This window comes from Scyliorhinus torazame, chromosome 22 (genome assembly GCF_047496885.1).
Source record: "Scyliorhinus torazame isolate Kashiwa2021f chromosome 22, sScyTor2.1, whole genome shotgun sequence".
NCBI classification, from domain to species: domain Eukaryota; kingdom Metazoa; phylum Chordata; class Chondrichthyes; order Carcharhiniformes; family Scyliorhinidae; genus Scyliorhinus; species Scyliorhinus torazame.
The window spans coordinates 42,840,638-42,865,472 of NC_092728.1; the positions used below are offsets into that span (position 1 = coordinate 42,840,638).

Sequence of the window (24,835 nt, forward strand, 5' to 3'; positions counted from 1 at the left end):
AAGCAAAACAATGTTTATTCTATGAATTCAAGTTAACCTTTTTAAAACAAACAGTGAACATCTTAGCAACCATTAATTCAAATACAACCCCCAAAGAATACAACACTAAGTAATCTGTAAGCTGTCCTTTTAACATCCAGAAGACTTTTAAAAAAAACTTTAAACAGAAACACATCAGGTTAAAGTCACTACCAAGAGCAGTTATTAGTTTTAAATCACCAAAGGATCGATTTACATTCTTTAGATTACAGAGAGAGACTCTAATATACCTTCTGTCTGTGACTGCAGCCATCCAGCTCTGAAAACGAAACTAAAACACACCCTGCAGCAAACAGCCTAAAACGAAAGTAAAAAGCTGACAGACAGCCCATCTCCACCCACTCTCTGACATCACTGCAGTCATAAACACCCATTTCTTAAAGGTACTCTCACTACAAATATTTATATACACACCCATTTATAAACACCCATTTCTTAAAGGTACTCTCACATGGCAAGTAATATCCAAAAAGTAAATGCAACAAAACAATCACAACCTCAAACATACAGACACACATGCACAAACAGAAGAGAAGGTGGTGGAGTAATGGTAACCCTAATCTAGAAGCCCAGGCTAATGCTCTGGGACATGTGTTTGAATTAATACATCCGGAATTAAAAAGCTAGTCTGGGTATTCGTGACCATGATACCATTGTTGATCGTTGTGAAAACCCGTCTGGTTCACTAATGTCCTTTAAAGAAGGTAATCTGCTATCCCTACCTGGTCTGGCCTGACTCCAGGTTTACAGTAATTTTAATTGTGCTCTGAAATGGTCGAGCAAGCCACTTAGTTGTATCAAAACTGCTACAAAGCCAACAAAAATGCATCAACCTAGGCACTGTAAACAACTCAGGCCTGCTGGCGTGTTTAGTCTTCCTGACGAACATCTGGGACCTTGTGCTGAAATTGAAAAAGCTGTCCCACAGAGTAGTCAAGCAACAGCCTGACTCATACTCACGTCATATCTTACAATGTCCCAGATCTCACAAACACCATCCCTAGGTGTGCCTTACCCCATCAACAGGACTGACTCACCAGAGGTGGCTCTGCACAGTGGCTGACAGTCGGGAGGGAGTTGCCCTTGGAATTCTCAACATCGACTTTGAGCCACATGAAGTCTCATGGCTTCAGGTCAGACATGGGCATGGAACTATTGGTTATCGCCGACCAACCAATTCCACCCTCAACTGGTGAATCAGTACTACTCCACATTGAACACAACTTGGGGAAGCATTGAGGGTGGCAATGGTACAGAATGAAAACTGGGTGGGGAACTACAATATCCAACACCAAGAGTGGCTTGGTAGGACAACAACCAACCAAACTAGACTAGGTCTGCCGCAGGTGGTGAGGGAACCAACAAGCGGGGAAAACCTACTTGACCTCATCCCCACCAATCGACCTGTTTCAGACAGTTTTTTAAAAAAAATATGTTTTATTGAAATTTTTTTCCCAAACAACAATTTTTCCCCTCTTACAAAGCAAACGCAACAATAACAATACAGAAATTTTTAACAATACACAAGTAACAAAACCCCTTTATCTTTGACCTAAACTAAATTAAACCCCCCCCCCCTCCCCCCTCCCCCCCTTCCCCCTGGGTTGCTGCTGCTGGTCATCTGTCTTCCCTCTAACGTTCCCCTAGGTAGTCGAGAAATGGCTGCCACCGCCTGGTGACTCCTTGAGCCGATCCTCTCAGGGCAAACTTTATCTGCTCCAGTTTAATGAACCCCGCCATATCATTTACCCAGGCCTCCAGTCCGGGGGGTTTCGCCTCCTTCCACGTGAGTAGGATCCTGCGCCGGGCTACTAGGGACGCAAAGGCCACAACGTCGGCCTCTTTCGCCTCCTGCACTCCCGGCTCTTCCGCAACTCCAAATAGAGCTAACCCCCAGCCTGGTTTGACTTGGGCCTTCACCACCTGCGAAATCACTCCCGTCACTCCCTTCCAATACCCTTCCAGTGCCGGGCACGCCCAAAACATATGTGCGTGGTTTGCCGGGCTCCCGCCACACCTCCCACATTTGTCCTCCACTCCAAAGAACCTGCTCAATCTTGCTCCCGTTATGTGTGCTCTATGTAGCACCTTAAATTGAATCAGGCTAAGCCTGGCGCATGAGGAAGAGGAATTTACCCTGCTTAGGGCATCAGCCCACATACCCTCCTCTATCTCCTCCCCTAGTTCTTCTTCCCACTTTCCTTTTAGTTCGCCCACCGACTCCTCCCCCTCTTCCCTCATCTCTCGGTAAATCTCTGACACCTTGCCCTCTCCGACCCACACCCCTGAAAGCACCCTGTCCTGTATCCCCTGTGTCGGGAGCAACGGAAATTCCTCACCTGTTGTCTAGTAAACGCCCTCACCTGCATATATCTCAAGAAATTTGCCCAGGGCAACTTATACTTTTCCTCCAATGCTCCCAAGCTCGCAAAAGTCCCATCTATAAATAAATCTCCCACCCTCCTAATTCCCAACTGGTACCAGCTCTGAAATCCTCCATCCATTCTTCCTGGGGCGAACCTATGGTTGTTCCTGATTGGGGACCCCACCAGGGCTCCCCGCACCCCTCTCTGTCGCCTCCACTGTCCCCAGATATTCAATGTTGCCGCAACCACCGGGTTCGTGGTAAACTTTTTAGGTGAGATCGGTAGCGGCGCCGTCACCAGCGCCTCTAAACTCGTCCCTTTACAGGACTTTCTCTCCAGTCTTTTCCGCGCCGCTCCCTCACCCTCCATCATCCATTTCCGTATCATTGCCACATTGGCGGCCCAATAGTAATCGCCCAAGTTCGGTAGTGCCAATCCTCCTCTGTCCCTACTACGCTGAAGGAACCCCCTCCTTACTCTCGGAACTTTCCCTGCCCACACGAAGCTCGTGATGCTCCTGTCTATTTTATTAAAAAAGGTCTTGGTGATTAGTATAGGGAGACATTGAAATACAAATAAGAACCTCGGGAGGACCATCATCTTAATTGCTTGCACCCTGCCCGCCAGCGATAGAGGCTGCATGTCCCACCTCTTGAAGTCCTCCTCCATTTGTTCTACCAACCGTGTCAGATTAAGTCTGTGCAAGGTTCCCCAGCTCCTAGCGATCTGAATCCCCAGGTATCGGAAGTTTCTTTCCACTTTCCTTAGAGGCAAGCCTTCTATCTCTCTACTCTGGTCCCCTGGATGTATCACAAATAATTCACTCTTCCCTATGTTTAGCCTATACCCCGAGAAATCCCCGAACCCCCTCAAAATTCGCATAACCTCTATCATCCCCCCCGCTGGGTCCGACACGTATAACAATAGGTCATCCGCGTATAACGAGACTCGGTGTTCTTCTCCCCCTCTAATCACCCTTCTCCATTTCCTGGAGTCTCTCAACGCCATGGCCAGAGGTTCAATTGCCAACGCGAACAACAATGGAGACAGCGGGGCATCCCTGTCTTGTTCCCCTATATAGTCGGAAATACTCCGATCTATGTCGACCTGTAACTACGCTTGCCGTTGGAGCCCCATAAAGAAGTCTAACCCAGCTAATAAACCCGTTCCCAAACCCAAACCTCCTTAACACTTCCCATAAATACTCCCACTCCACCCTATCAAATGCCTTCTCTGCGTCCATTGCCGCCACTATCTCTGCCTCCCCCTCCACTGGGGGCATCATTATCACCCCTAATAGTCGTCGCACATTAACATTCAGTTGTCTCCCTTTTACGAACCCTGTCTGGTCTTCGTGCACCACCCCCGGGACACAGTCCTCTATCCTCGATGCCAGTACATTTGCCAACAATTTGGCGTCCACGTTCAATAATGAAATGGGTCTATAGGACCCGCACTGCAACGGATCTTTATCCCTCTTCAAAATTAACGATATCGTCGCCTCCGACATCGTCGGGGGTAGAGTCCCCCCTTTCCTGGCCTCATTGAACGTCCTCACCATCAACGGGGCCAACAAGTCCACATATTTTCTGTAATACTCCACCGGGAACCCGTCTGGTCCTGGGGCCTTCCCTGCTTGCATGCTTCCCAGTCCCTTAATAACCTCGTCCACCCCAATCGGTGCCCCCAGGCCTACCACCCCCCGCTCCTCCACTTTCGGGAACCTCAATTGGTCCAGGAACTGCCGCATCCCCTCCTCTCCCTCTGGGGGTTGAGACCTATACAGTTCCTCATAGAAGGTCTTGAACACCTCATTTATCTTTCCTGCCCTTCGCACCGTGTCTCCCCTTTCGTCTCTAATTCCTCCTATCTCCCTCGCTGCTGCCCTCTTTCGCAATTGATGAGCCAACAGGCGACTAGCCTTTTCCCCATATTCATACCTCCTCCCCTGTGCCTTCCTCCACAGTACCTCCGCCTTTCTGGTGGTCAGAAGGTCAAATTCCGTCTGGAGTCGTCTCCTCTCCCTGTACAATTCCTCCTCCGGGGTCTCTGCAAATTCCCTATCCACCCTTAAAATCTCCCCCAGTAATCTTTCCCTTTCCTTGGCCTCTGTTTTCCTTTTGTGGGCCCCAATGGAGATCAGCTCTCCTCTGACCACCGCTTTTAGTGCTTCCCATACCACTCCCACAGGGACCTTTGCCATGACAGTTTTGATAGGAGTGAAAATCGCACAGTACCTTTGAAGATTAAATCCTGTCTTCACAATAAGAATATCTTCTATTGTGTTGTGTAGCACTACCATTGCGCTAAATGGAATAGATTTCAAACAGATCTAGCAACTCAAAACTGAGCATCCAACAGCAGCACAATTGTACTCAACTGCAATCTATAACCTCATGGCCTAGTGTATCTCCCACTCTACCATTACCACCAAACCAGGGAACCAAGCCTGGTTCAATGAAGAGTGCTGAAGGGCATGCCAGGAGGAACACCAGGCATACCAGAAAATGAGGTGTCCAGCCATGAATGGTGGTGGACAATTAAACAACTCACTGAAGGAGGAGCCTCCACAACTACCCTCATCCTTATGATGGAGGAGCCCAGCACATCAGTGCAAAAGATAAGGCTGAAGTATTTGCAACAATTTTCAGCAGAAGTGCCAAGCAGATAAACCATCTCGGCATCCTCTGGAAGTCTCCAGCGTGCCAGATGCCAGAAGACAATAAGACATAGGAGCAAAATTAGGCCACTCGGCCCATCGAGTCTGCTCCTCCATTCGATCATGACTGATATTTTTCTCATCCCCATTCTCCTGACTTTCCCCATAACCCCTGATCCCCTTATTAATCAAGAACCAATCTATCTCAGTCTTAAAGACACTCAGTGATTCGGCCTCCACACCCTTCTGAGACAAATAGTTCGACAGATTCGCCACCTTCTGGCTGAAGAAAGTCCTCCTCATCTCTGTTTTAAAGGATCGTCCCTTTTGTCTGAGATTGTGTCCTCTGGTTCTAGTTTTTCCTCCAAGTAGAAACATCTTCTCCACGTCCACTTTAGACCTCGCAGTATCCTGTAAGTTTCAATAAGGTTCCCTCTTATCCTTCTAAACTCCAATGAGTACAGACCCAGAGTCCTCAACCGTTCCTCAAATGACAGGCTCTTCATTCCAGGGATCATCTTGTGAACCTCCTCTGGACCCTTTCCAAGGCCAGCACATCCTTCCTCAGATATGGGGTCCAAAACCGCTCACAATACACCAAATGGGGTCTGACCAGTGCCGTACACAGCTCCAATTCAATTAGTGGTGGGCAATAAAATTGTTGTCCTAGCCAACCCACATCCCATTAAAAGAAGTAAAAAAAAATGATGACAATCAATGTACACCAATACAGTGCAGACTAATCTAGTCAATGCACTATCACAAAATCGATCTGAGTGCAAAGCAAAATCATTGGCATCACTGGTGAAATGGCATTTTAAAGCCGAGCACAAGATAAGAGAGTTCACAGTGATAAGGAAAAGGAAATAGATATTAATATTAAATACTTTAAACATCCCCTGTTTTCCTTAGATGATGCTGCAGAGGTTTTGAAAGAGGACGAGGCTTCAGTAATAATGCTGGCTAAGGGAAGGCTTTTTGGAGGTGCCACTATTCTAACAGTCGACGACTATCTGGATGAATTTAAACTATTTTACAAAAAGAATTAGTCCTATCTTGCCAGATTCCACTTAAGTAAGTTACAAGCATTAATGTAATGTGGTGGTGATGAGGAGCCCGCTTTAAAATATTGTAGTCAGAGGATTTAAATAATTTATGTGAGCTCCTGATCTAGCTTTCCCCCGCCCAACCTGGAGTCACTGAAGGAGGATGTGGCTAATTAAAGGCTGTATTGTGGGAATATATGAACAATGAATCTTGATCGCGCGCTGTCCATGTGCGAACTGTGAAAAAGCATGGGCTCCGCACATTTGGAATTGAAAGTGCTGGACTATAGAATCATGCTTACTATTTACTCTTTTATAAAAGCTTAACATATATTTCTCAGCCAACATGAAGGCTAGATGAGATAGAAAGAGCAAAGGAAGGCAAACCAAACATGAGTTGTGGAATAGAGTGGGAAAATGATGGAGCGACACAGCACCCAACTTTTTATTTAATGGGTGCCAATGCTGCATGATTTGGGAGAGTGGGATGTTTCCTAATTGGCCGAGCTGTACTGGAGGGCACAACCTGATTGAAAAATGCTCAAGGTGTTCAGTTACTCTGTCCTTAATTACAGACTCGAGCAATTTCTCAATGGTTGTTAGGCTAACCGGTCTATAATTCCCTAGTTTTCTTCTCTCATGAATGAAAAAAATGAAATGAAAATCGCTTATTGTCACAAGTAGGCTTCAAATGAAGTTACTGTGAAAAGTAGTCACCACATTCCGGTGCCTGTTCAGGGAGGCTGGTACGGGAATTGAACCGTGCTGCTGGCCTGCCTTGGTCTGCTTTAAAAGCCAGCTCTTTAGCCCTGTGCTAAACCAGCCCCTCATCTGTCTTAAGTAGCAGCATGATATGCACAAATTTGTAATCTAAAGCAATGCTTCCCAAATTAAGAAAACTTTAGTTAAGGATTGTAGTTCGGGCATCTTTCTCATCTATATCCTTTAAAACCCTGTGAATGAAACCAAATGCTCCTGGAGAATTGTCACTGTTTAGTGCTGTTATTTTACTTACATTAACTTTGGCGACTAGCTGTCCCTGATTTGGTATTGATTTCCATGGGACATTGGTCATGCTGACCTCATTCTCCAATGGCATGCATCGGCGCATTTATTCAAGGTTTCTGCCATTTCTTTACTTTCATTGACCTCATCAGTTTAAGGGCCCCACATTGCTCCTCAGCGCTCTCTTTTTGTCATTTAAAAAAAATTTAGAGTACCCAACTCATTTTTTTTTCCAATTAAGGAGCAATTTAGAGTGGCCAATCCACCTAACTTGCACATCTTTTGGGTTGTGGGGGCGAAACATACGCAAACACGGGGAGAATGTGCAAACTTCACACGGACAGTGACCCATAGCCGGGATCGAACCTGGGACCTCGGCGCCATGAGGCTGCAGTGCTAACCTACTGTGCCACCGTGCTGCCCTTGCTCTCTTTTTTCTAATATAATTGTACACATTGTTGGTGTTGATTTTGATATTTTTTGCAAGCTTCTTTATATACTCCCTTTTTGGAGCTCTTACTTTGGAGCTTTCTCACCCTGTGTTCTGCTTCGTATCTTTCCCAATTACCAGGAGCTATGCCATTTATTTTTACTCATTTTTATGTTTTACATTTTGTTTTCATCTCCTCTCATCCCATTAGTTGTCGCTACTTGTCTATTTGACAGAACTCTTGCCACTCAGATGTATAAATTATGATCCAGTACCAGATCCCAACAATTGCTCGGATACCAGACAGAAACCTGAATATTTTATTTCATTTGTAAAACTGTGAGGAAAGGATACTTCACTCCAGGAGTGATTCCACACACAAATAGTGATAGTGTATTAAAACAAACTTGTAACTTGTAACAACAACCTCAAGCAACTTGTAAAATGTGAGAAATTGAGAGTATTACCTGGATTAACTCTTAGCGGATTTCCCAGTTAAGTTGCACTGAAATAATACCTAATATGATTATAATTAATTATTCTGAATAAGTTCTCATTTAAACCTCATGGGCGGAATTCTCCCCCCCCCAACCGGGTGGGAGAATCGCTGGGGCGCCGCGTGCGTCCCGCCATGCCGCCCCGACGCCCCCCAAAGCGGCGCGGCAAGAATCACGGCTGGCTGCTGGGAGAATCACCGCTCGCCATTTGCAACGGGCGAACGGCGATTCTCAGGCCCGGATGGGCCGAGCAGCCTGCCCAATACGATGGGTTCCCGCCGGCGCCATCCACACCTGGTCGCTGCCAGTGGGAACAGCTGGGGGGGCGGCCTGTGGGGAGGGAGGGGTTTCCTGCACCGGGGGGGGGCCTCAAATGGGGTCTGACCCACGATCGGTGCCCACCGATCGGCGGGCTGGCCTCTCTGAAGGAGGACCTCCTTTCCTCCGCCGCCCTGCAAGATCCATCCGACATCTTCTTGCGGGGCGGCCTCGGGGAGGACGGCAACCGCGCATGCGCGGGTGTCGTCATTTACGCAGCGCGGGCCGGGTCATTTATGCAGCGCCGCTTTTACGCAGCGCCAAGGCCCGGCGCGCGTAAATGGCGCAACGCCGCTCCTAGCCCCCTGGGGGTGGGAGAATAGGGTGCTGGGAGTGGCCTCCGACGCCGGAGTAAAACACTCCGGTTTTCACTCCGACGTTGGCACTTAGACTCCCGATGGGAGAATTGCGCCCCTTATATCTGCCCAGAATAGTCAATTTCTATCACAAACACAGGAATCCATGCTATATAGAGATGTCTTGAATAAACTACTTTGCGAAAGAGCGGTTCTTTAGGACACTTCAACAAATTCAGTAATTTTCAGGAATCATGGGCGAAATTCTCCGTTATCGGCGGAAAGTCCGCCGATCGGCGCAAAAAACGGCGCAAATCCGACTTGCGTCACGTCGGAAAAATGGGTCAATAGTCTCCGGCCCGAAATGAGCTAGCAGCGACGTAACGGGATCCACGCTTGCGCAGTGGTTCACGCCGTGCAGCGTCATACGCGCTGCACGGCGTGATGGCTCATAAGGCCGCGCTGCTCCCCCCCACCCGACCGGAACACCCGACCGCAACACCCGACTGGATGGCTGGCCGTCGCTCAGCCCCGAGGTTCGAGTCACGCGATGTGGAGGCGCTCCTGGACGCGGTGGAGCAGAGGAGGGACGCCCTGTATCCCGGGCACGGCCGCAGAGTTGCCCCACGCCACAGCCGGCGTCTGTGGAGGGAAGTGGCAGAGGCCGTCACCGCTGTGGCCCTGACACCACGGACAGGCACCCAGTGCCACAAGAAGGTGAACGACCTCGTCAGAGCAGGCAGGGTGAGCCTCCCCCATATACCCCTCCCCCATATCCCCCCTCCCCCATATCCCCCATATCCCCCCTCCCCCATATCCCCCATATCCCCCCTCCCCCATATCCCCCTCCCCATATCCCCCCTCCCCCATATCCCCCCTCCCCCATATCCCCCATATCCCCACATCCCCCATATCCCCCCTCCCCCATATCCCCCCTCCCCCATATCCCCCCTCCCCATATCCCCCCTCCCCCATATCCCCCCCTCCCCCATATCCCCCATATCCCCAAGTGAATCCAGCCCTAACCTTAACCTCTGCAATGCACGCGCAACCGATGGCGTGCATTCATATACCTGCCTAACACTGTTGCCTTTTACCCCTGCCCCCCCCCCCCCACAGGAGAAGCGCGCACACAACAATAGGGAGCATGTGAGGACTGGAGGAGGGCCGCTGATGAGAGGCCACTGACCGTACACGAGGAAAGGGCCCTGGAACTGGCTGGCGGACCTGAGGACCGGGAGGTTGCTGATGCAGAGGTCGGGGGCGTACTAGCGAGTGAGCCACCGACAGCCCGTCCCCATATCCCCCCTCCCCTATATCCCCCTCCCCCGTATCACCTGATCACTGCCTGATGTCTAACCATGCATGCTTCATTGTGTATCGCAGGACCAAACGTCCAGGCACCCATCCCCGCAGATGCAGACCGCCCGCAGGATGCCCCTCGGAGACCACAGGAGACAGAGAGACCCGCACCCTCCAGCATGCGACGCCCGCAGGATGCCCCTCGCACACCACGGGAGACGGAGAGACCTGGAGCAACAGGGAGACGACACCCCCGTCACGTGCGGGAGCGACCACCCAGCGACGAGGGGGGCAGCCACAGGCCCCCGTCACATCCGAGCCAGGACACCACTACCCAGGACACCACTACCCAGGACACCACTACCCAGGACACCACTACCCAGGACACCACTACCCAGGACACCCCTACCCGGGACAGCACTACCCAGGAAGACGAAATACCGGACAGTGACTCAGAGTGGATGGGTGGAGACGAACCCCCACCCCAAAGTGCCATGGACTCAGAGTGGGACGAAGAGCACGACACAACGCCATTGCTGTCACCAACACCCTCCACCATCGCAGAAACACGCACCACGGTTGGGCACTTTAGTGCTGAGGCGTCTGGTACACTCACTGGTGCGCACAACACAGCCGTCCCGGTACAGCAGGTGGAGGTAGGAGCAGCAGAGGGACCGGGCGGTCGGAGGGCAGCCCAGCCCAAGCGAACATCTGCCGCCCAGGTGGATCCCGGGTTCTTGCAGTTACCACACCCACACATAGATCCGATGCAACCACCGACCCGGAGACGAGCGAAGAGGGTGACGGGCGGCTTGCGGCGGCTGCGGTCGCAGGTGGAGGAGTCCACCCGCGTCCAGGAGCTGGGAGTGGTGCCGGTCATGCGTGCCACCCAGGCCGACACCGCACGGGTGGCGTCCGCAGTGGAGCCAATGGGTGCGACGGTGTCAGACATGGGGAACGGTTTGCGAGGCCTGGGGCCTTCCGTGCAGGCGGCGTCTGTGGCCCAGGAAATGGCTGCCCTCTCACAGGAGGCCATGAGCCAGTGCCAGCGCCAGATGGCAGAGGCGCTCAACGCCATAGCCCAGTCTCTGCAGGCCATGGCCCAGTCTCAGCAGGCCATGGCCCAGTCTCTGCAGGCCATCGCTGAGGGCATCGGCGCCAGTGGCCATGTGTGAGCCGGCGTCGCACTGTCACAGACAGGGTTTGCCAACCCCCTGGGCTCCATGGCTGCAAACCTGCAGACCCCTGTCGATACCAGCACGGGCCTCCAGGACTGGCAGCGCCAGATGTCGGGGGGGCGTCGGATGGCCAGTCCGTTCGCATCCCCCACCCATGTAGAGGCCTGGGGGCCATCGGGCACCCCGAGGGAGGAGGAGGTGGTGTGGTCCGTCCCGGCTCCCTCTGTAGGGGAGGTCCCGGTACACCGCGACACCTCTGACTCCCCCCCTTCCGTCCCAGGTGCATCGGGTGGGCAACGGGCTGGACAGGCTGGCAGCTCGCCATCCCAGTCGCCCGGGCCGCAGCCTGGCCCATCTAGGCCAGGACGCCCCAGGAAACGGCCGCCAAAGGGATCCAGTGTCAGAGGGCAGGAATCACAGGAGTCCACCTCCAGTTCTGCTGTACCGTCTGGGGAACCACGTAGACGTAGTCAAAGGGCCCGTAAGGCCAAACAATTAGACACTGAGTAAGTTGGCACGGGTGCAGGGCACAGATGAGTTTTAGGGGCTAGGGCACGTGCATGAACTCCTTTGGTTATTAAAGTCAATGTTACACCTACCGAAGCTGCCTTTGTGCTCTGTCCAAAGTGTGTGGGGGTGTCATGTACGTTGAGCGCAAGTGTGTGTGTGAGGGGTGGTGTTACCTCAGCCCCAGGTGAGTCTGCCCCCTTCCCCCTGGGCCGCCATCAACATCCCCCGGGCAGAGGACGGGACCGTGCGCTGCAGTGTCACAGCCGCATGCAGGGATGGTCCGGGTGGATGGTGGTACTGTGGCCATGGGTCAGACATAGTCCAACGATGTAGAGCCAGGAGCTCATCGCAGGGCGGGTTGTCATCATCCTCCATGGCCTGCAATAGACACACGTCCACCCGCAACTGTGTGAGCCCGGCCCGTTGTGCCGCAGGTGGATCGGCAATGGGGGGGGGGTGGTGTGCATGCGGGTGGGTTGGGTGGGGTTGGGGAGGGGGGTGAGGGTGCTGGGTGGGTGGATGGGTGGGGGGTGTAGGTGGTCGGCTGTTGCCATGGTGTGCGGTCTGTGGCCATACTACCCGATTCCCACACCCATCTAGTCAGTGAAGCGGGCGTCTATCAGTCTGTCCCGTGCCCGCTGGGCCAGCCGGTAACGGTGGACAGCCACCCGCCTGTGGCTACCCCGTCTGCCCTGACCATTGCCCCCATCCCCCTCATCTGGGGAGGACTGGGCCTCTTCCTGCTGCTCCTCCACTCCGCCCTCCTCTGCCTGCGGCACATCGCAGGGATGGGAAATTGTGTGTGGAGTCTGAAGAGATAGGCGAGATACTAAATGAATATTTTTCGTCAGTATTCACTCAGGAAAAAGATAATGTTGTGGAGGAGAATGCTGAGCCCCAGGCTAATAGAATAGATGGCATTGAGGTACGTAGGGAAGAGGTGTTGGCAATTCTGGACAGGCTGAAAATAGATAAGTCCCCGGGACCTGATGGGATTTATCCTAGGATTCTATGGGAGGCCAGGGAAGAGATTGCTGGACCTTTGGCTTTGATTTTTATGTCATCATTGGCTACAGGAATAGTGCCAGAGGACTGGAGGACAGCAAATGTGGTCCCTTTGTTCAAAAAGGGGAGCAGAGACAACCCCGGCAACTATAGACCGGTGAGCCTCACGTCTGTAGTGGGTAAAGTCTTGGAGGGGATTATAAGGGACAAGATTTATAATCATCTAGATAGGAATAATATGATCAGGGATAGTCAGCATGGCTTTGTGAAGGGTAGGTCATGCCTCACAAACCTTATTGAGTTCTTTGAGAAGGTGACTGAACAGGTAGACGAGGGTAGAGCAGTTGATGTGGTGTATATGGATTTCAGCAAAGCGTTTGATAAGGTTCCCCACGGTAGGCTATTGCATAAAATTCGGAGGCTGGGGATTGAGGGTGATTTAGAGATGTGGATCAGAAATTGGCTAGCTGAAAGAAGACAGAGGGTGGTGGTTGATGGGAAATGTTCAGAATGGAGTGCAGTCACAAGTGGAGTACCACAAGGATCTGTTCTGGGGCCGTTGCTGTTTGTCATTTTTATCAATGACCTAGAGGAAGGCGCAGAAGGGTGGGTGAGTAAATTTGCAGATGATACTAAAGTCGGTGGTGTTGTCGATAGTGTGGAAGGATGTAGCAGGTTACAGAGGGATATAGATAAGCTGCAGAGCTGGGCTGAGAGGTGGCAAATGGAGTTTAATGTAGAGAAGTGTGAGGTGATTCACTTTGGAAGGAATAACAGGAATGCGGAATATTTGGCTAATGGTAAAGTTCTTGAAAGTGTGGCTGAGCAGAGGGATCTAGGTGTCCATGTACATAGATCCCTGAAAGTTGCCACCCAGGTTGATAGGGTTGTGAAGAAGGCCTATGGAGTGTTGGCCTTTATTGGTAGAGGGATTGAGTTCCGGAGTCGGGAGGTCATGTTGCAGCTGTACAGAACTCTGGTCCGGCCGCATTTGGAGTATTGCGTACAGTTCTGGTCACCGCATTATAGGAAGGACGTGGAGGCTTTGGAGCGGGTGCAGAGGAGATTTACCAGGATGTTGCCTGGTATGGAGGGAAAATCTTATGAGGAAAGGCTGACGGACTTGAGGTTGTTTTCGTTGGAGAGAAGAAGGTTAAGAGGAGACTTAATAGAGGCATACAAAATGATCAGGGGGTTGGATAGGGTGGACAGTGAGAGCCTTCTCCCGCGGATGGATATGGCTGGCACGAGGGGACATAACTTTAAACTGAGGGGTAATAGATATAGGACAGAGGTCAGAGGTAGGTTCTTTACGCAAAGAGTAGTGAGGCCGTGGAATGCCCTACCTGCTACAGTAGTGAACTCGCCAACATTGAGGGCATTTAAAAGTTTATTGGATAAACATATGGATGATAATGGCATAGTGTAGGTTAGATGGCTTTTGTTTCGGTGCAACATCGTGGGCCGAAGGGCCTGTACTGCGCTGTAATGTTCTATGTTCTATGTTCTATCGCCCCTCTGCTGGGCTATGTTGTGCAGGACGCAGCACACCACAATGATGCGGCCGACCCTATCTGACCGATACTGGAGGGCGCCCCCAGAGAGGTCCAGGCACCTGAAACGCATCTTCAGCACACCAAAGCACCTCTCGATCGCTCCCCTTGTCGCTACATGGGCATCATTGTAGCGGTTCTCCGCCTCATTGCGTGGCCTCCGTATAGGCGTCATCAGCCACGATCGCAATGGGTAGCCCCTGTCGCCCAGCAACCAGCCCCTCAGCCGGGGATGGCGTCCCTCGTGCATGCCGGGGATGGATGACCGCGACAACACGAATGAGTCGTGTACACTGCCTGGGTGACGGGCGCAGACGTGCAGGATCATCATGCGGTGGTCGCAGACCACCTGTACGTTCATCGAATAGGTCCCCTTCCTATTAGTGAACACGGCCCTGTTATCTGCAGGTGGCCGCACGGTGACGTGCATCCCATCGATCGTGCCCTGGACCATGGGGAACCCGGCAACGGCAGAGAAGCCCACGGCCCGGGCATCTTGGCTGGCCTGGTCCACGGGGAAGCGGATGTAGCGGTGCGCCACGGCATATAGGGCATCTGTCACTGCCCGGATGCACCGATGCACCGATGTCTGCGATATGCCGGACAGGTCCCCACTCGGTGCCTGGAATGACCCCGTTGCATAAAAGTTCAGGGCCACCGTAACCTTGATGGACACGGGGAGAGGGCGTCCCCCGCCAGTGCCACGCGGTGACAGGTGTGCCAGCAGGTGGCAGATGTGTGCCACGGTTTCCCGGCTTATCCGGAGTCTCCTCCTGCATTCCTGGTCCGTGAGGTCCTGGTAAGACTGCCGGGGCCGGTACACACGGGGCGCCCTCGGGTGCCTCCGTTGCCGTGGGGCCGCGACGTCCTCCTCCCCCTCCTCGTCCTGTCGGTCAGGTGTCCCTCCAGCCTGGGCGGCTGCCACCTGCCCCTCTGCGGCAGCCTGCGCCGCCTCTCTGGCACGCTCCTCCTCCTCATCCAGGGCAACATAGACATGAGCGGCTGCCACCACGGCGGCCAACATCGCTGGATGATCTGAAAACATGACGGCCTGGTGGGGGGGAGGGGAACGACGACATGTCATCATTGCCCATATCCCCTCCTCCCCCCAGCCAGGTGGCATGGACCGCATGGGTCCAACTGTTGGAGGCTGGCACCTGGCCAGGTGGACCAACTCACTTGCCCTCCCATCCCCCTCCTCGGCACGGACCCCCCCCAACCTCCACCCCAGCATGGACCCCCCCCCAACCCCCAACCTCCACCCCGGCACGGACCCCCCCAACCTCCACCCCAGCACGGACCCCCCCCCCCAACCTCCACCCCAGCACGGACCCCCCCCAACCTCCACCCCAGCACGGACCCCCCCCCAACCTCCACCCCAGCACGGACCCCCCCCCCAACCTCCACCCCAGCACAGACCTCCCCCAACCTCCACCCCAGCACGGACCACCCCCCCCCCCAACCTCCACCCCAGCACGGACCTCCCCCAACCTCCACCCCAGCACGGACCCCCCCCCCCAACCTCCACCCCAGCACGGACCCCCCCCCCCCCAACCTCCACCCCAGCACGGACCCCCACCAACCCCCAACCTCCACCCCGGCACGGCACGGAGCCCCCCCAACCTCCACCCCGGCACGGCACGGAACCCCCCCAACCTCCACCCCAGCACGGACCCCCCCCAACCTCCACCCCAGCACGGACCCCGCCCCAACACCCAACCTCCACCCCGGCACGGCACGGACCCCCCCCAACCTCCACCCCAGCACGGACCCCCCTCAACCTCCACCCCAGCACGGACCCACCCCCAACCTCCACCCCGGCACGGACCCCCCCCAACCTCCACCCCAGCACGGACCCCCCCAACCTCCACCCCGGCACGGCACGGACCCCCCCCCCCCAACCTCCACCCCGGCACGGCACGGACACCCCCCAACCTCCACCCCGGCACGGCACGGACCCCCCCCCAACCTCCACCCCAGCACGGACCCCCCCCCCAACCTCCACCCCAGCACGGACCTCCCCCAACCCCCAACCTCCACCCCGGCACGGCACGGACCCCCCCCCCAACCTCCACCCCAGCACGGACCCCCCCCCCCAACCTCCACCCCAGCACGGACCCCCCCCAACCCCCAACCTCCACCCCAGCACGGACCCCCCCCCCTAACCTCTACCCCAGCACGGACCCCCTCCCAACCCCCAACCTCCACCCCGGCATGGACCCCCCCCCAACCTCCACCCTGGCACGGACCCCCTCCCGGCACTCCCCCGGAGCCTAGCCTACTCTAACCACCCCCCCCGCCGCACACACTCACACACAACCCGAGACACACCTCTCCTCACGCAATCAGACTGCGGCCACGCCATTGCCTGCCCAGAGCCAACCCCCCAGGCCGTCACTCACCTCCACGCTGGTCGGCGTGAGCCTGGAGCACCGGGTCACGTCGATGAAAAGGAGGTTTGATTCACGTCGACGTGAACGGTCATCACGTCGACGGGACTTCGGCCCATCCGGAAGGGAGAATATCGGCAGGCCGAAAATCGGCTGCCTTGCGCAGACCCGTGACATTCTCCGCGGCAGCGGCGCCATTAACGCCCCGCCGACTTTTCTCCCTTCGGAGACTTCGGCAACCGGCGGGGGCGGGATTCACGGCGGCCAACGGCCATTCTCCGACCCTCTGGGGGGTCGGAGAATGACGCCCCAGTTTAGCTAATATTTTAAAGGACCCCCCTCTATAATTGCTGAATCCAACATGTATTAAAACAAACTTTATTATTAACACAGTCTTAAATTAACCTTAACCTTATAAAAGAAAATACTTTACAATTACCAGTTAAACAATGTTAAACAATAATATATTTAAATCCTAACTGCTATAAGAACATAAGAACTAGGAACAGGAGTAGGCCATCTGGCCCCTCGAGCCTGCTCCGCCATTTAATGAGATCATGGCTGATCTTTGTGGACTCAGCTCCACTCTCCGGCCCGTACACCATATCCCCGAATCCCTTTATTCTTTAGAAAGGTATCTATCTTTTTCTTAAAAACGTTTAAAGAAGGAGCCTCAACTGCTTCACGGGGCAAGGAATTCCAGAGATTCACAACCCTTTGGGTGAAGAAGTTCCTCCTACACTCCGTCCTAAATCTACTTCCCCTTATTTTGAGGCTATGCCCCCTAGTTCTGCTTTCCCCGACCAGTGGAAACAACCTGCCCGCATCTATCCTATCTATTCCCTTCATAATTTTATATGTTTCAATAAGATCCCCCCGCATCCTTCTAAACTCCAATGAGTACAGTCCCAGCCTACTCAACCACTCGTCATAATCTAATCCCCTCAACTCTTGGGATCAACCTAGTGAATCTCCTCTGCACTCCCTCCAGTGCCAATATGTCCTTTCTCAGGTAAGGAGACCAAAACTGAACACAATACTCCAGATGCGGCCTCACCAATCTTTTATCTCCAATCAAGGAAAGCCCAGCTCAGGTCAAAATTAGGGGCGTTATTCTCCCCCCCTCCATGCCGGGTGGGAGAATCGCCGGGGCGCCCCGCGAATCGTGCCACTCCGCCCTGACCCCCGCACACGATTCTCCCACCCCCTGGAAACCAGCGGCGCGCGATTCGCACCGGGCCGCTCGGAGAACCGGCGAGCGGCGATTCTCTGGCCGGATGGGCCGAGCGGCCGCTACGACACAAAAGGTTCCCGCCGGTGCCGTCCACCCCTGGTCGCTGCCGGCGGGAACCTTGCAGGAACGCTGAGGGGAGGCCTGTGGGGGAGGGCAGGGGGGCTCCTTCACCAGGGTGGCCCCCGATGGGGTCTGGCCCGCGATCGGCGCACACCGATCGGCGGGCCGGCCTTTACCCCCCCCCGGGCCTACCACCTTCCGCGCGCGGCCCCAGAACACCGGCTCCATGTTGGTGAGGGGCCGGCATGCGTAAGACGTTCCCCGCGCATGCGCAGGATGGCGTGGCCCAACTGCGCATGCGCAGGATTGGGCTGCCCCAACTGCACATGCGCGGGTTGGCGCAGCGCCCATTTGGCGTCGCATAAGGACTTTGGAGCGGCGTGAACCTGTGGGGGCCAGCATAGGTCATGTCCGGGCCCTGTTTGCGATGGCGCGAACACTTGGCCTCAATATCGGAGAATTGCCTCCAAACTACTTTGAGAAAGAGATGTCCTTTATGGAAACAGCCTGCAGATTCTTTCCATTGTCAAACTACTGTTTAACTTGCCAGCATTTGGTAAAAAGCTCTTGTTCTGTTCACAGCCAGATCAAATCTCATTGTTTTTCAGAAGCTATTAGTCTGTTTACAGACAGATCAAAACTAAACTCAACACATGACTGCTTCAGCCCCTGGCTCTTCCACATCATCTCTATCCCACTAACTGTGTTATGACCTTCTGACTAAGGCTAAACATTTTTGGCTGGATTCTCCGCTTCAGAAACATGGGCCGGTATTCTCCCTTCTGGGGACTAAGTCCCCACGCCGGCGGGAGAAGCGGTGGCAACCACTCCGGCGTCACCAGCCCCCAAAAATGCGGAATTCTAGGTGGACGCCGGAGGGGTTGGCGCCACTCCAGCCGGCAAGTTCGCGCATGCGCCAAAGGACCGACGTGATCTCGCGCATGCACTGTAAATTCAATGATAATCTGCACAACATCGTGGGCCGAAGGGCCTGTTCTGTGCTGTATTTTCTATGTTCTATGTGGTTCCGCACATGCACAGACCGGCCGGCATATTTTGGCGCATGCACGGGGCTTCTCTTCGTGTCGGCCATGGCGGAGCCCTGCAGGGGCCGCACTGAAGAGAGGAGTGCCCCCACGGATCAAGCCCGCCCGCAGATCGGTGGGCCCCGATCACGGGCCAGTCCACCGTGGGGGCCCCCCCCCCCCCAGGCCGGATCCCCCCACGCCCCCCAGAGGACCGCCCCCGCCAACTTACCTGCCAGGTCCCGCCGGTACATGAGTTGAGTGATTCACGCCAGCGGGACTGGCCAAAAATGGATGGCCGCTCGGCCCATGGGGCCCGGAGAATCACCAGGGGGGCCGCTGCCAACAGCCCCCGACCGGCGTGGTGTGAATCCCGCCCCCACCCGAAAAACTGCATCGGAGAATACGGCAGCCAGCGTGGGGCAGGATTCGCGCCGCCCCCCGGAGATTCTCGGACCTGGCGAGAGGTCGGAGAATCCCGCCCTAAGTGTTGATGCCGGGACTGAATCGGTGGTGTTCTACGACAGCAAAATTGGCACTGTTCTCAGAGCATTTCTGCCATGTAGATCGCAACCGATTCGAATGAAAAACGGTGCCTGATTTGCTGGAGCCGGGATTGACACTCGAAAGGCTGACAAGCTGCAACTGTATATATGCACTCCACTCCCCATACACACTCATTCCAGCCAACAAGATGGCAGCAAGGAAAGTGGAATGCCCGTTTCACAGATACTGAACTGGAGACCCTACTGGACACAGTAGAGGAGAGGCGGACTACCCTGTACCCTGGGGTGGGGAAGAGGTTGCCATCCGCGTCGTGCACCGGGTCTGGGCACAGGTAGGAGAGGCCATATGCATCGTGAGCAACACTGCCAGGACTGGCTAGCAGTGCTGCAAGAAACTGCACAACCTCTTCAGGGCGGCCAGGGTGAGTTGGCAGCACGATGCCCCTGGCAGCACGGTAGCATTGAGGATAGCATAATTGCTTCACAGCTCCAGGGTCCCAGGTTCGATTCCGGCTTGGGTCACTGTCTGTGCGGAGTCTGCACCTTCTCCCCGTGTGTGCGTGGGTTTCCTCCGGGTGCTCCGGTTTCCTCCCACAGTCCAAAGATGTGCAGGTTAGGTGGATTGGCCATGATAAATTGCCCTTAGTGTCCAAAATTGCCCTTAGTGTTGGGTGGGGTTACTGGGTTATGGGGATAGGGTGGAGGTGTTGACCTTGGGTAGGGTGCTCTTTCCAAGAGCCGGTGCAGACTCGATGGGCCGAATGGCCTCCTTCTGCACTGTAAATTCTATGATTCTATGACAGTAATCCTTGACCAACACATCTCCAACTCCACCCCTCCCCTCCCCCACCACCGAGAGGGAGATCAACCCCCCCCCCCCCCCCCCCCCCGCACCACATTCCAGCACCCATATCGGGCTGGGTGCCCTGGTGACGAAGGCCACCAGCTACCAACCCCCTGTGCTGCATGTGTCCGACTGTCTAACACTGTGCATTTTCTGACTCCCCCGCCTCCCAGGATAAGTCAGCCCACAACCGCCGTGAGAGGGAAAAGTCCAACAGCTGAGCAGTGGGCACTGGAGCTGATCGGTGGGCCCAGGAAAAGGGCAATCATCAAGACAGAGGTTGGCAATCGATCAAGCAAGTGAGACTCTGCTGAGTTGTGGTTCCACATGGCATATGTCACCACCCCCTTCACCACCCCCCCCCCCCCCACACTGCCCCTGAATCAGGCCGAGGTGGAGATGGTTCGCAGTTTCAAATTCCTAATCTCCAACAATCTGTCCTGGTCCACCCACGTCGACACTACCACCAAGAAAGCACAACAGCGCCTATACTTCCTCAGGAAACTAAGGAAATTCGGCATGTCCACATTAACTCTTGCCAACTTTTACAGATGCACCATAGAAAGCATCCTATCGCCCCTCCTCCCCTACATTATCAGTATCTAATCTTCCATCACCACCCTGTCCGAGGACCGGCCACAAGAACACAGGGGGCATTAACAGGTGACCCACTAGTCCAGAACAGAATATACAGTCAACGCACAAAACAGACCTTCAAAAACATCCACAGACTTCTCGAGCAAGTCCTCCTAAATCCTCAGCCGGGAGTAGGCTTGCAAAAACCCTCCTCTTGCAACACTGGAGGTAAAAGACGACAAAAGGGCTTCTTTATTCCTTCTCTTCATCCAGAAAGCAGCAAGTAAGTCCATGGGGAAGAGGCAGCAGGAAAACAGAAAAGGCAGCAACAAACAAACTCTCAGCTACAGCCTCCAAACATTTGCAGCAAGCAGCAAACACAACCTGCAGCTGGGAAGTGCTCTCACAACTGACAAGGATAATTTCCATTTGCAATAGCATTCAGCTGCGAAGCTAAAGGCTGGTCACAGTCAAAGGGGGTGAAATTGACTTTCAGCATTGAAGCCAGAGCAGTGCTCCGTCCTGAGAGTGTTTGGTAGGATAGACAAGCTGCAGCTGTGGTTCGTCTGTCATGGGACTCCACAAAATTTAAAGATGGCTTAAACGCCTGACAGACGCAAAGCCACTCACACCCTGACCCAGGAACAAGCCCTGACCTGCAATGCTTCGGTCCCCTGACCAAGCCCAATCCCCTGAAGGATCCCCACCACAGGGCCAGTAGCTCCAGTGCCCTTGAGCTGCATGCGAGATAATGGAAATGGCTACTCATTCCCTCACTTCCCCTCAGCAGTCATTGTGCCAGCTTCGCGATTTTGAAAAGGAGTATTAAAGGACACCCATGTGATTTTTCGCTGGGGAGTCGGATAATTCCCTGGATGCCGCTGCATTTGACTTCAGTCTCATGAATGAGCGTGAAATGAATGCAAATGAGGGCTAACGATGTGCTCACCATTCACAGTGCCAGCCTGGCATCCACCTGGATGTCAGCCTGGCATTGCTGGCATGGAAACTGCCAAGGTGCCATTTTGGCACTGCCAAGACGTGAGATCAGGCCGGAGTGGGGGAGGGGCAGGGGCGGCGGGTGTTGGGGGGGGGGGTGCATGGGTTGTGGGTCGTTTCGGGAGCCTTGGAGATTGGGACGTCATTTAAAAATGACGTCCCAATTTCTCACTACAATGGGGAGTTCCGATGATCGAATCTCTCCACTGTAAAAAAACGGGGCTATGTGTGGCTGGGGCGCACGTTCTCCATTCAGTCCCTTATTCAACGCGAGTCACTGAGAGTGCCGGAAATCACGCGGCTAACGCGCTCGCGAGGGAACTTTGTTCCCTTTTCGAAGAATCGAGCCCGAAAGTTGAGGCACACCCAAAATAGTGACCGGTGAGGTTTGAATTGCAGGGTGTAGGGTGCAATTAAGTCATTGCCATTACAATTTCATACATTACGTTTATGTTAATGCTGTTGGGAGATGTATAAAAATTAAGCTGGAAGTGAGTTGCCTACTTTATTGGTAAAAGCCATAAAAATTATAAGGAGAGATCAAGGACAAGCTATTTTTTCAAAGGAGGCCTCAAACAACTATTGGGCCCCGTTGTTACATTTGTGAAAAAACAAATAACTATTTCAGGCATGGCCGCTACATGGCTTTTACCAGCTTTATTTTTATAGTATTAACATAAACGTAATGTATGAAATTGTAACGGCAATGACTTAATTGCAACTGAGAAAATTTTGTTTAAGTAACAAAGGACAGAGTACTTTTCCCAGAAGTTTGTTTTTCTTCGTCATGCCATCATTACAAGGGAGTACTATTATTATTTGCTATCATGAGATTAGATATTGGGCAGTATCAGCATACTGCTTGATATTAGATATTGGAACCACATAGCCACAGCAATGTCGTTGACTCTTAAAAGCCTTCAGGGATGGGCAATAAATGCTGGCCTAACCAGTAATCCCCACACCCCACGATCGAATAAAGAAACAAAACCCAGGTAGGGTCTGAAAGCTATTACCTAATGTGAAAACTATTACCAAATGTGAATGTGAAATGTGAGGCAGACCCAAAATGTATAACAGGCACAAAACATACCTCACATTTGCTGGTCCAATTTTCGGATCCCTTGTGCACAATCCCTTTACGGCCAGCGCCGTTGAGTACAAAATCAACCCCATGAGTAAAACTAAATAAGTATCAGTGCAGATCCCACACAATAACTCCATCACTGACCATTCAAGCATCACTGTTATTGAGATTGTATTGCTTAAATGCTGATTTTAAAAAATATATTAGGTGTAGAAGGTTCATACTCATTGGTAAGTGAAATATCTCTCGGAGGCCATGTCAGGAAAAGATCATGTTTATTATTCTGACTGAAGTGGACCAAATGCAATCAATACCTTGGGCGAAATTCTCCGGTATCGGCGTGATGTCCGCCAACTGGCGCCCAAAATGGCGCAAATCAGTCGGGCATTGCGCCGCCCCAAAGGTGCGGAATGCTCCGCATCTTTGGGGGCCGAGCCCCAACCTTAAGGGGCTAGGCCCGCGCCGGACGAATTTCCGCCCCGCCAGCTGGCGGAAAAGGCCTTTGGTGCCCCGCCAGCTGGCGGCGCGGAAATGACATCTCCGGGCGGCGCATGCGCGGGAGCGTCAGCGGGCGCGATCGGCATCCCCGCGCATGCGCAGTGGAGGGAGTCTCTTCCGCCTCCGCCATGGTGGAGACCGTTGCGAAGGCGGAAGGGAAAGAGTGCTCCCACGGCACAGACCCGCCCGCGGATCGTTGGGACCCGATCACGGGCCAGGCCACCGTGGGGGCGCCCCCCGGGGCCAGATCGCCCGCACGCGCCACCTTGTCCGCCGGTAAGGTAGGTGGTTTAATCTACGCCGACCGGACAGGCATTTTAGCGGCGGGACTTCGGCCCATTCGGGCCGGAGAATCGCGGGGGGGGGGGGGCGCCAACCGGCGGGGCGCGATTCCCGCCCCCGCCGAATATCCGGTGGTGGAGAATTCGGCAACCGGCGGGGGCGGGATTCACGCCAGCCCCCGGCGATTCTCCGACCCGACGGGGGTCGGAGAATCTCGCCCCTTGTACTTGGCACTTGCCTTTTAAATTATACCCTTTTAAATGATCATTTAATTGCCAATACAGGCATAAGAAAACATTAGAAAGTAAAATTTACATGCATTTATTTGTGTATATGCAGGAGGTTTTGTAAATGAAGATTGCAGTGGAACACTGGTTATCAACATGGGCAAAATATTAGCATTCAACAGTGCTCAAACATTGATGACAAAAGCGGCCAGTTTTAGATCTAAACCTGAGAAGTGGTAATATTATTTTCAGACAATTGCTTGACTCTGAAATCATTTGGAAATAAGTTTAATTTAATATTATTTTTCATGTTTAGAATAACAAATATGTTGAATCACTATGATTCCTTCAATTTTCCTGCAGACCTGTTTAAAACTTGCAGTTGATTTTATCTTTCTTGTTCTATGTTAGAATAATTAAAAACTTTAAATGATTGAAGCAAATCTGCCTAAGATCACACTTGTTCAAAAGCATACATACGCGGAAATGACATCTCCAGGCGGCGCATGCGCGGGAGCGTCAGCGGGCGCTGATGGCATTCCCGCGCATGCGCAGTGGAGGGAGTCCTTTCCGCCTCTGCCATGGTGGAGACCGTGGCGAAGGCGGAAGGGAAAGAGTGCCCCCACGGCACAGACCCGCCCGTGGATCGGTGGGACCCGATCACGGGCCAGGCCACCGTGGGGGCGCCCCCCGGGGCCAGATCGCCCTGCCCCCCCAGGACCTCGGAGCCCTTTGTGAAATAATATTGTTTGCTGTACGAATATTATTTGCTAGCGTCATTTGGGAGGGTTTAAACTAGTGTGGCGGGGGTTGGGAGCCCGAGCAGTAGGTCAGCAGGTGAAATAACTGAGGAGGAACTAGTGAATAAGGCCAGTGAGCCTGAGAGGAAGATCAGGCAGTGAG

General features: G+C 53.6%; 1 protein-coding gene across 1 annotated transcript in view; it reads left to right on the plus strand.

Moving 5' to 3' along the window:
• The window catches only part of LOC140398806 (uncharacterized), a 119,152-nt gene extending 94,945 nt beyond the window's left edge, over positions 1 to 24,207 (plus strand). Inside the window, exons 7-8 of the mRNA XM_072487771.1 lie at positions 5,977 to 6,138; positions 24,045 to 24,207. Of these exons, the coding sequence (XP_072343872.1) occupies positions 5,977 to 6,113 (137 nt within the window). The 3' untranslated portion in view covers positions 6,114 to 6,138; positions 24,045 to 24,207. The remainder of the gene's footprint in view (positions 1 to 5,976; positions 6,139 to 24,044) is intronic.
• Positions 24,208 to 24,835: the final 628 nt, after the last annotated feature.